At 37.8% G+C, this 14,581-nt stretch overlaps 1 protein-coding gene across 2 annotated transcripts; it reads left to right on the forward strand.

Moving 5' to 3' along the window:
- Window positions 1–838: 838 nt before the first annotated feature.
- Window positions 839–14,373, forward strand: LOC107674047 (uncharacterized). 2 transcript variants are annotated; one of them, XM_016467909.1, is made up of 7 exons: window positions 839–962; window positions 3,041–4,055; window positions 5,763–5,929; window positions 6,807–6,975; window positions 7,719–7,782; window positions 8,093–8,192; window positions 14,127–14,373. In XM_016467909.1, exons 1-7 carry the CDS (start codon window positions 897–899, stop codon window positions 14,163–14,165), a joined length of 1,620 nt encoding a protein of 539 aa, XP_016323395.1. In that variant the 5' UTR covers window positions 839–896; the 3' UTR covers window positions 14,166–14,373. The 2 variants fall into 2 exon arrangements, with proteins under 2 accessions (XP_016323395.1, XP_016323396.1); XM_016467910.1 differs by having other exon boundaries at window positions 8,093–8,180.
- Window positions 14,374–14,581: the final 208 nt, after the last annotated feature.

The following is a 14,581-nucleotide window of genomic DNA, read 5'->3' on the forward strand; positions in this document are numbered from 1 at the left end:
AAGATAATGAGTTTTGTTTCAGAAGATAGATGGGGAAATTTAGTTGGTTTGCATAGTCTACTGTACATGTTTGTTTAAAGAGGGTGACCTTCATGTCCACAATCACCACATGTTTAGGGTTTCCAACCTTCCAGTATAAAACAGAATCAAATTGTTTTTAAGGGAACATAATCACATAAATCCACATGGGATGTAGTTTTCCGCTTATTGCTGCAGGATGTATTAAGTTTGATTCAGTTTTGCTGTTACATTTTCCTCCGCTGAAACGTGTAGACCTGTTGCCCATTAGGTAAAAGAGGGGTTTTTGAAATTACAAGTTATTCACAATTATTACTTTTGGAGTTACTTCCCAAACACTGCCTGAAAATGACAGCCACACTTTAAATTGATTTTTAATGCCAGCTTTTGGGCAGCAGTTATTAGTGAAGACCAATGTATATGCTGTCAACCATGACAGAGGGTTGAACAAGAATGTCCATTGTTTTGCTATTAAATATTGAAATGACGTAAGCTGATATGGCAGCTGGAGGGTTAACAGGGCTGTTCATGATAAACAGCATGCCACAGTGTGAATAAGCAAAAGCTTTTCAGTACTCGGTAATTGTTTGGAATGACAACTACTCATGAAGTAACTATGAGAATAAGCTGGGAGCATAAGAGTAACAGGTAGGCTAAAATACTTGAAAACTCTCTCAAAGTGGCGTGGTCACTGGATAATAGTGGCAGCTCATGAATAATTGAAGTAAAGGTGAGCAGACATGAGTTGGTTGGGCTGAAAAACGAGCGGCGCGTGCTCGTTTAGTTTTGTGTTGTGACGTAATTCGGCTGCTGCGAACGCGTATCTAATAACTATGAATTACGTATTTATGTTTTCCACAGCTTGAAATGTAAGAGACATGCGCTCAAACTTGCGATTCAAAGGTTGGAAGTGCTCTCATCAGTCGAGTCCCAACATTAATGAGGTAAGAGAGACTTAAGCAGCGAATTACAGGTATACATACAGTAGTAGAATGTATCGGATTGGGCTTGAACATTTTGAAAGTGTAATTTTAAGTTTTCAAAATACGTACAGGTGAATCTCAAACTGACAAAACGTGTCCATAATTTTATGGGCAAATTCATAGTATACCAAATAAAAGTATAAACTTGTAAATACCTTTTGCATCAACCAAGAGATAATGTGGCCCCTTATTTGATTATGTATTAATGATGACTTGTAAAATTAGTGTTATTTCACATGTGTCAATTTCTTAAAATATCATATTTGCCTATTATAAGAACTCATTTAAAACTATACTAATTAATTTACAACAAACATATTTCTGTAAGACATGCATAAAAGCTACAAATAAGAAAATAGTTCAAGTTCATCCTTTCTGCAGTAGTTACATGCATAATATTCAGACCTCTAATCTAGTAGATCTAAGATTATAGGTATCAAAATTATTTAAATTGTGTAAAGCAGTGTGGAATATGATGACGACGATGATGATGATGAACATTATTTTTTTTTAAAGTGTCTAAACTTAAATTGTGAAATTGTATTCAGGAAAGTACCACCTGTATTTGTTTATCACAATTTTGTTTTTACTAAGTACTTTGTCTGTACAACATCTCACATTGTCCCCTACCGCACGCATTATGATAGACCTATAGAAAAAAATATTTAAATCTTTTTGCCATGCGGTAGAGGGTTAATTTCTGGTGCATGTAGAAATTACAGTTCTTCAGCATATGTTTTCATTATGTTGACTGAATGTTCACTCTGTTCTTGGTAATTCCTTGGTTTTTCAATCTCTGAGCCAAAATTCAGTATGGTAAACTTTAGTCTTGTGGTGTGTGATCACGTTTTGGTAATAAATTTGGAGGTTGGCTATTGTAATTGAAAACAACCGTTTCAGCCACACTATTTGGCCTTTCCTGTAAATCAGCAGTGATCCACTGCAAATAAAATTAAGGTGGCAACTGTGTAAATTAACAGTAATGTCTCAAACACTGTTTTTTATTTTCTAAGGATTTCTGTTTTATCCAGCAGAGGATTGTGTTTGTTAAACATTTTCTTCAGTTTGTTTTCACACAGCATTTCTGTTGCCTTCAAAATCACCTGAGACTTTTCTGACAGTATATTTATAGTTTTTCTTGGTTTATCTGTAACTTGCCAAAGTAAACGTGCAAAGGTTTAGTCATCATGTGTTTATCAGTTGTTGTAAATATACAGTACAGAAATCTGTGCAATATAGTTGTCACGGTGCACACACACGAGGAACGAGGCGACGCTGGAGAATACTTTACCAAGACTTTATTTTCAGGAACCAAGGGAGACGAACTCAGGAAGACGTTTAACAGCGGACAGAGAACTTGGGACTGGGAACACTTTTTATACACACAGGAGGAGGGGATGACGAGACACACCTGGGAGCAATGAAACATCAAGGGAAACACCTGGGACAAATTAACTTAACTAATCAGGGGAGGAACAGGAAACTAACCAAATAAGGGCATGGGAAGGAACATGGGGAGCAGGACACACACAAAACATGGAACAGAGTCTGACAATAGTTGCTATTGATATTTTTACTGCCTCATGATTTCATCATAAACAGTACGACTGTCTAACATGTTATGTCTGTCTTTTTGCCTCTGGGTGAAATTCATATTTATAGAGGGGTAATAAAAGACCATAGATATCACAAATGCAGTACAACATCAGTTATTTCTTCAGGCTACATTAATAGCCTGAAGAAGAAATAACTTATGTTGTACTGCATATGAGGATGTTACTGCTTCAACTTAAATTAATATTCAAACTAGTTCATGAGGAAATTCTATTTGTTCTTTGTCAATGAATTGGTCAAACCAGTTCATAAAATATATTGGTATGAACAATTCATTAATGAAACCATCTTAAATTCATCAAGTACATTCATTGAAAAGTCATGAGAACTCTGCCCTTGTACATCTAATATGTGTATAACCCAGAATATTTCTGTAATATTTTGTAAAAGTTGAAGCTTCATACTAAAGGTCTTATACTTCACAGGTAGTGGATAATGAGTATTGCTGGCACCAAAATGCCATGACACCATGGAGGAGTCTGAGGACTAGATTGGAGGACCCAGGGAGAGGAACACCTCCATTTTTATCTGGCTCTACATCATTTGATGAACCTTGGAGATCAGAAAACACATCTAGTCCTTTTTTATTCCTGGGCCGGACACGCAGTGTCCCTGAAGCTCTCCACTGCTACAGTAGACCCACTTTACGGTCAAGCTTCTCCTCGATCACCATCACCGCTCGGAGTTTGTCTCCTAAAAGGGATTGTACAGCTTATTTAAACTCAACCTTTCGTCCTCTGAACATGCCTGACAGACCGCCCTCTCTCATGGCCCACAGAGAAAGTAAAACCCTACAAATCATTGCTGGCACTCCGGTGCCTCCTAGACACAAGACAGTTGTGGTGACAGTGACCGAGAACAGAGAACAGCATTGTGCCAGCGAGACCCTCAGCAGTCCCCAAGCTCCACCAGTCCATGAGCACAGCTACACAGAGGAAGAAGACCAAATGGACTCTTCGCCCCCTTTAAAATGTCATATCTTCCGCTCCTGTGCATATCTGGAGCTCATACCATCCAAGCTATTAAAATCTACTCTGTACTTGGACAAATCCCTCTCAATCCCTCTTGGACAGACTTTGTATAGATCCACTCTGTCCCTTTCCCTTGGAAAACCATCTTTTACTCAGACCCCTGAGAAACCCGAAACGATAATTCAAGCTAAAAGGTCCTACAGCGACTGGGACATGGCGAACATTGGTGTTGATGGAACAGAAAGGCTGTCCCAGCAACTGAAGAATGGTTCAACCATCAATGGCAGTGCCTTTAAAAATAATACTAGCTTCGGCTCCGACACGCGGTGTTCCACTTTAACATCATTGCCATTCAGAACAAGGTGCCACTCATCTTCTGCTGCCTTCAGACTGAATGGAAAGGCTAATAATGTCTTAGGGCCAACGCAGAGCAATCTAAGAGCCAGACAGGCATTCAGCGAGCCATCAGGTACCTATATCACCTCCCTGCTCCTCAGCAGCCATGTAAATGTATCCATCCTCTCTCTCTTTCTCTTGCTCTCATTTATTCTGCAGCATTGCTGCGACATTCCTTTCCGACACACCGTGTGATATCTTAACCAGTGCGGTTTCATTTCAACATCTCTTAGTCTGGTTGCACACCTTCTGATTGGTGGCTCATGCATTGTTAATGAGCCGGCCTTCCCTCAAGCTCCTTTGGGAATGGGAATGCATTGTCAGAAAAACTATAAATGGCTTTGTGAAAACAAAAGAATGCACCTAGAAAGTGAATAGAGTGTACCAGCTCAAGTGGGTCAATCAGATGTCAGATAAAATGGCCCGCTGGTGCAAATTGGCAGAATAGGTTTAATCTGACATTATTTGATACAGAGTGCATGGCTGGGTATTTAGAGATGGAATGAAATCTGTTAAATCTGTAAGTTTGCTGCGAGGCAGTATTTTGGATTTTAACAGAGAGAGTCTTGATCTTGGAATAATGAGATACTTTTCAAGTAAAGCCAAGTAGCAGATTGTAGCATTATCAGCATTTGATGCTGGTATTTTACAGTTATTTACCTTGCAGCACAACTAGCAGATGCACAGTCAGGACACGGATTTTTTTATATAAAGGAAGAAGCAAGTGAGGGAGAGCTATTGAAAAGAAAATAGGGTGAGTTTCAATCTTCTTATGTGAGATGATGCATCATTGACTCCACATTACTTTGCATCTAAAGTCTATTGGTTTCTCTGGCCCCTATTCTGACTCTGTACAACTAAACACATTTGCTCGTGATGAGTCGAAGGATAACATCCTCTCTGCAGCACACAGATCTTTTGCATGTGGTCCGTGAGGCGTGTGATGGCACGACAGCATGACTGGGCTCTGATGAACTAACACCAGCTACCACTGGAGGGAGGGTGCACAAGGGCACTTAGCCACAAGTCTTAGTTTATTTATGAGCCAATCCTTCACTGTCCTTTTGCAACCCTCTGCATCTGTCTTTTAAATCAGCCTGTCTCTTTCTCACTGATCCTGACATGCTTTAGTGAATAGCATTTTAACTTTTATTTCAGAGCCAATTTTAAATAAAATGGTGGACTCCCCTGTGATAATCAAGAGCTTGAATGTGCTCAGCGTGAAATGCCATGAAAATGCAACATCTTACTCTGCCTTTAGCGGATCAAGTGACAAGAGCTTCCAAAAGAACTTGCATGATATTCATGCAAACCTATTTTTCATCAATATTCCTGGTCTTTATGACATATCATTTATCAGTAAATTATTGTTAAAAAAAAGGTCAGAAATCTCAGATTGGGGAATTCCAATCGAAATGACTGGATTTCACGAAAATTTGCAGTAAATGTGATACCACCTTTATTTTATTTATTTATTTATTTATTATCAGCATATTGCTAATTGATTGCTAGGTAGATTTAATCAAATCCTGATAGAAAAAAAATAATAATGTCCCGTCACATTTCCTCCCATTTAATATCCATTGCTTTTAAATACTAAGAAGTTCACAAACCCTATAGTGGACTGTTCACCTGCATGTCTTACACTACTTCTATGTACCACTACTTCTGTGTATTGCAATGTATTAGTACTTATCCAGGTAAAAGTGTGTTATAGCGAGTGTTTGTCAGGTTGTGTGCTAAGGCACTAAGCTAACATCATTATTTATCTGTACATGAGTCCCTCAGGTGCATCTAAGGGCCCCTCATGAGGTCAGAACAGTGTTCCACACTGCTGAGAAAGTCAGGAGACTCACTGAGTACCCGGTTTCTCCTCATCTAACTAACTGCACCTGTGAGTCCAAGACTGGCCAGCAGGACACAGGACACCAGTTGCTTAGCTTGAGGGTATGGTTTTACTAGACGAATCTGGCTACCATCAGGTTTTCCTTAGGGTTTGTTCAGACAGGCAGAAAACAACAGATTTATTGGGGCATATCTGACTCAAATCCTTTTTTTTTTACTATGTACCACTACTTCTGTGTATTGCAATGTATTAGTACTTATTACTGTAGTGTGTTATAGCGAGTGTTTGTCAGGTTGTGTGCTAAGGCACTAAGCTAACATCATTATTTATCTGTACATGAGTCCCTCAGGTGCATCTAAGGGCCCCTCATGAGGTCAGAACAGTGTTCCACACTGCTGAGAAAGTCAGGAGACTCACTGAGTACCCGGTTTCTCCTCATCTAACTAACTGCACCTGTGAGTCCAAGACTGGCCAGCAGGACACAGGACACCAGTTGCTTAGCTTGAGGGTATGGTTTTACTAGACGAATCTGGCTACCATCAGGTTTTCCTTAGGGTTTGTTCAGACAGGCAGAAAACAACAGATTTATTGGGGCATATCTGACTCAAATCCTTTTTTTTTAAATCTGAACTGCAAAGATATTTGCAAACCATTATAAACACACCCACATGTGGTTTGAATTAGTCAATTATTTACTTGCAAAATATTGATACTGTTAAGCTGATAATTATCCTCATGTTATGACTGATATTAAAATTCTGTACTAACTTTTTATCTGATTTTTTTTTTTTTACATAAAATACTAAAAATAATTGGATACCCATTTTGAGATTTGCTAAAAAAACAAAGAAATCCTCTGTGAATCAGGTTTACTCAAGTTTACTTCCTTCCTGAACACTAAAATATGGCATATTATAAATATACACCCCAGCATTTCACTGTGGCACAAACCTTGTGTTCATATCCAAATGTGTGTAGGAGGCTCTTGAGCTGTTTCGTCCAGATTTCATCTCTCGCTCTCAGAAGCGGGTGCGACGATTGGAACTGAGGGCCAGAGAGAGGCGGAGCTTACAAACAGCTGAATTTATCATGGGCGTGGAGACAGCTAACCGTAGGTGGAACTGCACCAAGCCACACCCACTTAGTGGTAAGATACTCTGTTTTCATTGGCATCCTTCCTATGCACAGTTGAAGGAGCTGTGGTGGATATCTAGTGCTGCAGCAATGCAGTCTCAGTATTACTGCTATAACCATTCAACCAGGTATCAACAGTAGCAATGAACAATGAATTGGTAATGGTGCATCAGTGCGGCAAATGCCTGAGAAATGTACCAACAGTGAGTATAAGGGTCATCATCTTCAGATTTTTAGGGCAAGCACATTGCACTGAGACACATATTGATGCCGTCACAGGATGACATAATTCAGCTCTGCAGTGAAACATATGTTGCATTAGAAGTTCGGTAATATCAGAACAAACTTGAGATGGGACGGACTTATTAAATGCAAACAGATACAATAGAGATCTCAAAGACCTCTGCATGTATTACTGCGGCCCTGTTGAGAATGAACAATGAATCTTTAAAAGTTAATGACAAGTCCTGTTTCTCCTGCAGCTAACTGATGCCCCCTATTGGCTCCAATAGAATTCTGTAAAAATGTTCTCATTCATAAGTTACTGTATGTGCAACTGCAATATTTGTTCGGTAAGCTCATAAATGCTTAAACAGTTTATTGATTTGTAAGGCTAGGCCAATAAGGTAACACACTAACATCCTTTAAAAAAACTGAAATTGAAGAATAAAATGTAATGATTAAATATTAAGCTTTGTAACAACCTTTCCATTTCACTTTTATTTTTTATTCCCCTGCTGTATGTGTGTTTTGTAGATAACCTTTTCAAACCCAGGGACAGAGCCATCTCAGGCAAGGAGATGCAATGGAGATCCAGGCGGTGAGTTTTTGTGTACACACATTCATATTACACATGCATCAGTGCTAATCATGCACAATATGACCCCTTTCTGAAAAGGACAGTGTTTGCTTATCTCTCTGCTTGAATAAAAGCCACCAGATCATGAAGTATAGTGGATAAAAGCATATATGGACATATATATCAGTATCATATATGGACAATATATCTAGATATTTCCATGTGTGTTTGTCTGTTTGGATGAAAAGTAGATGAATCACTTCCTTCTTGCACCTCCAACTCACTTTTTTCATGTCATTATGCATTCATCATCCTCAGTCTGTGCTTGCAGGATTTACAACAAACTCCCTGAGGTGACCAAAAAGAAGGAGGAGGAGAGGAAGAGGCTGGTGTTGGAAACCAACAGACTGAGGGCAGAGGTGTTCAAAAAGGTTAAGCTTTAAATCTCACTCTGCTTTTAAGGCTTATAGATTTTAATGAGTTCTACCATTTAAAAAATTCACAGTTTTACTTTTATTTACATGTATTTGTTTAGCTTCTGTTAATCGGTCATAAAAGCCAACAATTGTCACGGGTGCACTGCTGAGCAGACTGAGGAGCAAGGAACGGAGAACGAACGCCCTTGCATAGACGATTGGGTCTGGGCTCGCCTGAGCCAGCTCGATAAACATTAATTGCTCCTCCATTTGGGGACGTGGAGGAACGCACGGGAAAAAAAAAACAAACAAAACAAAAACTTTAAAAAAACGGAAATCAAAATGGGGAGAGGGGGTGCCGCTTAAATATTCATAATGTACAATGCCAAGTTTAATATACAGTATATGGTAGATTAGTACACAAGCTAGAGCAGAAGAGAAATAAGATTTTTTTGCTGACACTTTACAATATTTTTATTTGTTAACAGTAGATGCAGAAACTACATCAGGTAACATGAACTAACAATAAAAAATACTTTTACAGAATTTATTAATCTATCATTATTTTCTAATACATTAAAAAAGGTCAAAATGTTAACATTAATGTACTGTGAACATGAACAAGCAACAAATAATTCTATTTTTATTAACTAACATGATCAAAGATTAATAAATATAATATACATGAAAATGTATTACATTGCATTTTGTTTGTGTTTGCTAATGCCTTAACTAATGCTAACAAATAAGACCTTATTGTAAAGTATTACAGATTATATTTATTATTTATTTTTTTTAAATATCCTAAAATCTGATTATGTGTTATTTGTTACGCCTATGTTGAAACGCCTATTCCATTTTACTAAAACAAATCCATTACTGCCATATAGCAGGCAGGTTATAGTCCCGAGGCACTATGATGTTTTGCATTTTGTTTCATAAAAGTGAATTAGAGGTATACTGATGTGTGCAGAGAATGAGCCAGGTCACATATTGTGGTTTCATCAAATAACTGTGATATAATCCAAAGTTGGCCAGTTCGTGTTACAGGGAGCATGGGAGCAGAGGTTACAGCTGTAAACGCTTTTGTCCTTTAAGCTTGATTAAGCTTGGTAAGAAGCACAGCTGTTGATTGGAGAATGATTGTGGAATCCATTTGAGGCTGTGAAAAAAGCAGCCAGAATTAAGTAAAATGAAACTTTACACAGACATGCTTCTTAGCTGAATATAGAGCAGAACAGTAAAATATGATAGTGTCTTTTTTTCAGGACCCAGATAATGTAGTTAAGTTAGTAGAATGTAATTAAAAGGAGAATTCAATTAAAGATTGCCTGGTTTAATAGCCAAAATTAAATTAGATTCAGAGTTTTAACCAAGACTCTGAGAGATGTTTGTAGTCCTTAAGCCTGGAAGAGAATTAGCCTTTTCCAGCAGTGGGTTCCCTCTGGAATGTCTAATGAGTATATTCAAGAAAATAATGTTTCTTGAATTATGAGTAAATTCAAATTTAATTAAAAAAAAGGGTTTGTTTTTTGTCTTTTATAAAGACTGAAAAGTTGGAGAATATTCAAGAAGTGAAGTGGGAGAGCGAAAGAGGGGACTGGCTATAAATAAAATGTGTTCTTTAAAAGCTCAGCTTTCTATCTGTTATCTAGGACAGTGGTGCTCAAAGGCCCTCTGTTGTTTGAAGGGAAAAAAATTCACTCTATATCTTAATTTGATGTGGTTTTTGCATTTTCATTTAGAGTTATATTATTTTAATATATATATGATTTATTCATTTAACTACTTCAGTCATTTTGTGGGCCCCCTTGGAAGTTTGCTGAGGCCCTCCTCGTGGGCACTGGACCCCCTGGTTGAGAACCACTAATCTAGGATATGAGTTACAGTATGTACTTGACTATAGCCCTTATGTAGCAATTTGCTAGTGACTTACCTTTTTTAAAGAACACCTAGATTTCAAAATTCCTGTTTGTTGTATATGACAGCGCATAATTTTTTAACAAAACGTGAAAGTGGCTTCAAATAGCGGCAACCACAGACTTGAAAACCACATTCATGAAAATTCATGAAGGAAAACACAGAGTTTAGCACACAACATTAGCCTTTCCGGACTGGCCTATAAATTGACGTCATGACCGAATAGCTCTGTTGCTTTGTGCTGATGCTGTAACAATGAACACTCTAAAGTGATCCTCCAGACTGACCTTTAATGACCACCGTAAGGACAGACACACCTGAGGCTTTTGACTCCTAATGCGTTCTGTCACAACTGTCAGCCCAAGTGTATCAGCAGAGATGAAACTTGTGCTGCTCTGTGAAAACCTTCCCTCCGGTTAGAAACAGCAGGTGCTATGTGCTGCCAGACTGTCTGATCTCACCTTGCTGAACTTTTACCTCCGTACTGAGGTGTCAAATGATATATAGAGGCTCGTGAGGGGCATTCATGCAGAGATCCAACTGTGCTTCACAGCAGATTGGAAATGATAATATACAAAATGAGCATTACATTTATCTTGTCGGGCCCTTGTGAAAACCCACTTAATTCAATTAAATTCAATTAAAGTTTATTTGTATAGTGCTTTTCACGATACAAATCGTTGCAAAGCAACTTTACAGCAAATTAAGTTTAATATGATCATATTTTCTTGACCTGGTAAGGACTCTAGCTGGGGTAGTTAACTTAAAGGGATAGTTTACCGAAAATTGAAAACTGTCATTATTTATTCACCCATGTAGACTTACTTTCTTCGGTGCAACACACAAGGAGGCAATTTGAAGACTGTGCTGGTAATTTTTTTCCCATGAAATTACAATTAATTGGGACTGAAGCTTTTTGCGTTTTTTTTAAAGGAAAAACACTATAAAACAAGTATAAAATATATTTGAAGTCGTCTGTTGTCATGTGATACATTTAAGCTGTTATTCATTTATAATCTTTGCCCTAGTTCTGCTTGACAGAACTAAAAATGTCAGTTTTGATCCGTTTCACAAAACTAGTCTTAATGATTAACTAACTGGACTTTGAGGTTTTTGGACTAGCTGGTTTTTGAATTTGGTTCACAGACTCAATGATCCAGTCACAGCAATTCTTGATATAACAGCTCGGAAGAAGAAGAGATAACTAGTGAATGACTTACATTTATCACCCAAAGCCCTTGTATGACTTCAGAAGACTTATATTGTACAAGTCATATGGGCCACTTTTATGATCATTTTATGGTACGCTTGCATCCTTTCTGAAGCTTGAAAGCTCCTGTCCCCATTCATTTGAACAGATTTACTAGTACATTCTGCAGAATGTCTAGTTTTGTGTTACAATGGGAAAAAGAAAGTTGTACAGCTTTGGTACAACTTGAGAGTGAAAAAATAGAGACAGAAGTTTCTTTTTTAAAGAGATCACATCACTTGTACTTACCTTTTCTTCCAATAGAGGTCAGTATAGTTCTTCAAATGAATCCTGCCTATCAAGCTACTTTTTGATATCCACATTAATTCCACTCAAGGCTGATTTATTCATGCATTCCTTTTGTTCTTTTCGGTGACAGATACGGTCTTGATACTTAGGGGACGCTTGTGACACAAAGGAGGTTTGTGTCAACAATACTTTCCCTGTTTTTGATGTTTAGAGTGTTGAATTCCACAACAGGACAGCTTTCACTGGTATTTTGGATGTCTTTGCTGACAGCCTGATCCCTGGATGCCTAAAACGAGTGCTTTTGTAAAGGAGAAATCTCTTGTCGGGGTGTGTTGTTTTAATGGGTGTCAGGTCCTGTGAGGCTGATAGTCTGTCATGAAGTGTCTGGCTCACTGTCTCCCATGAAGCCCTTCTGTCTCTCAGGCTTGCACCTCCTCTGTGACAGTGATGAATTCTTGATAAGTCAGGCTGAAGATAGAGAGAAGCAGGTGAGGGGAGAGATACAGTGAGAGAGAGAGAGAGAGAGAGAGAGAGAGAGAGATAGAGAGAGAGTTGCCAAAAGAGTTTATATAGACGTTGTTTTGTAGCTCATCGTGTGCATGACTTTCTGTCTCTTATGTGTGTCCTGTGATATACTTGTTATGACAGTTAAGGACATTGAAAATTCCAGTGATTGATAATGGCAATAATTATCATGATAAGCAAATTTACATGTACCTTAGAAGTTTCGTTACAATTCGGAAAAAGCATTAATTCATCTCTTTAAAATGTCATAGTCTGACTGAAATCATACCAGTCTGGTTTGGCAGTTTTTTTTTTGCTTCTTTCAGCATGTGTAAATGTTAATCCAATTGCAATGTATATTTGTATATTTACTGTATGTAATGAATATATACTGGATGTATATTTAATCCTTCTTCAAATATTTGATTGTGTTTAATACTTTCACTCAGCATCTCATTAAAGTGACCATAAAGACTTTTACAGTACATTGTTATTACAGATATGCAGCCTTGGATAAAGACTGTAGCTTGACTACACAAAGACCTGCTGTAGTTCAATTATACAGTAACTGTGCATTTAACGTTCTGTGCTTACTGAGTTTCTTGCTTAATTAGTCTCAGCATCTTTGTTTTAGAGTTTACTCTTGTTACCACTAAAACTTCAAGGAGTACAGTAGTTTCAAAATGCTTGATATTTGGCTAGTTTCAAACATAATGTTCTTTATCACAGTAAATCGGACATGAACTATTAAACCAGTGATGTGACTATTTGTGAATGATCTAATGGCTAAATATTTAATTTGCTTCAAGTTTTAAGTTGGTTAGTTCACCAGATATTAGTCAGATGTTTCAACTGTTTCACTTTTACTCTATGGAAAAGAGCAGCATGAACATTCTTCTAAACATCTTATTTTGTGTTCCACTGAACTCATACTGTCATACGAATTCGAATGACTGACTTTATATAAAAAAGTTATATGATTTTGTTATGTGATTTTTTTTTTTTTTAAACTATTTTTTACTTTTTTTAAACTAAACTATTCCTTTAAGATTTGGCAAAAATCAGTAGTTCATGACAAAAGTTTGTTTCTCGAACAAAACATTTCAACTTTTTCTAATCTACACTGGAATGTGCAGCATCAAAGATAGCCAAGGACAAGAGAACCAGGCAGAAAATAAAATGAATACATCCGAGGAGGGAAAAGCCATGATAGCATGATGTGGTTGGAGCACAGATAGCAAGTTATCATTGCTCCCAGGGGAGATGGCCACCCAGGGAGAATTCTGGGTAATCTGTAGATAACACGCAGTCACTTCCCCACTTCCCCATTTCTTCACCACTTGACCTGAGCGTGCAGGTGCTTTTACGAACAGGCTGCTTGCCTGGTTGTAGTTTAGTTAAAAGTTTCCTCTCCTTTTTTCCACAGAAATTTTGGATCAAATTCTTCAAAGACACGGTGACTGAGGGAAGTGCCTGTCCACAAGATTCATATCCCCCGTGTTCACCTTGCCTGAGGCAAAGTGCTGAAGACAAGGAAGACCTTTGCAGCTTCCTCCTGAGAGCAGAGATTGGCTTTCTGATGCATTGTTCCAAATATAAAACACCTTTTACTGGACCTGGGGTGAATCCATACGATGTGCTGTGCGATAGTTTTTTTTTTTTATATGTTTGATAATACAGTATAAGAAAACTTATAAGACTCTAGACCTGGTTGGAGTCTGTTTTCTGTTGAGAATGTGCTGTCAAATAAACACTACAGAAGATAGCATGTAGAGCTAATAAAAATGCAGTTTTAAATTATATTTTACATGATTTTTTTTTCCACCAGTGGAAATGGGTTGACCTTATCTAAAGAACTAAAGAACCCATTACAAAGATTTATTAGGTGCAGCTTGTTCTACTATTGAAATTATTTTGTAATTACCCCCATTTCTTCACCACTTGACCTGAGCGTGCAGGTGCTTTTACAAACAGGCTGCTTGCCTGGTTGTAGTTTAGTTAAAAGTTTCCTCTCCTTTTTTCCACAGAAACTTTTGGATCAAATTCTTCAAAGACACGGTGACTGAGGGAAGTGCCTGTCCACAAGATTCATATCCCCCGTGTTCACCTTGCCTGAGGCAAAGTGCTGAAGACAAGGAAGACCTTTGCAGCTTCCTCCTGAGAGCAGAGATTGGCTTTCTGATGCATTGTTCCAAATATAAAACACCTTTTACTGGACCTGGGGTGAATCCATACGATGTGCTGTGCGATAGTTTTTTTTTTTTATATGTTTGATAATACAGTATAAGAAAACTTATAAGACTCTAGACCTGGTTGGAGTCTGTTTTCTGTTGAGAATGTGCTGTCAAATAAACACTACAGAAGATAGCATGTAGAGCTAATAAAAATGCAGTTTTAAATTATATTTTACATGATTTTTTTTTCCACCAGTGGAAATGGGTTGACCTTATCTAAAGAACTAAAGAACCCATTACAAAGATTT

This window comes from Sinocyclocheilus anshuiensis, unplaced genomic scaffold (assembly GCF_001515605.1).
Source record: "Sinocyclocheilus anshuiensis isolate Anshui unplaced genomic scaffold, SAMN03320099.WGS_v1.1 scaffold544, whole genome shotgun sequence".
Classification (NCBI taxonomy): Eukaryota; Metazoa; Chordata; class Actinopteri; order Cypriniformes; family Cyprinidae; genus Sinocyclocheilus; species Sinocyclocheilus anshuiensis.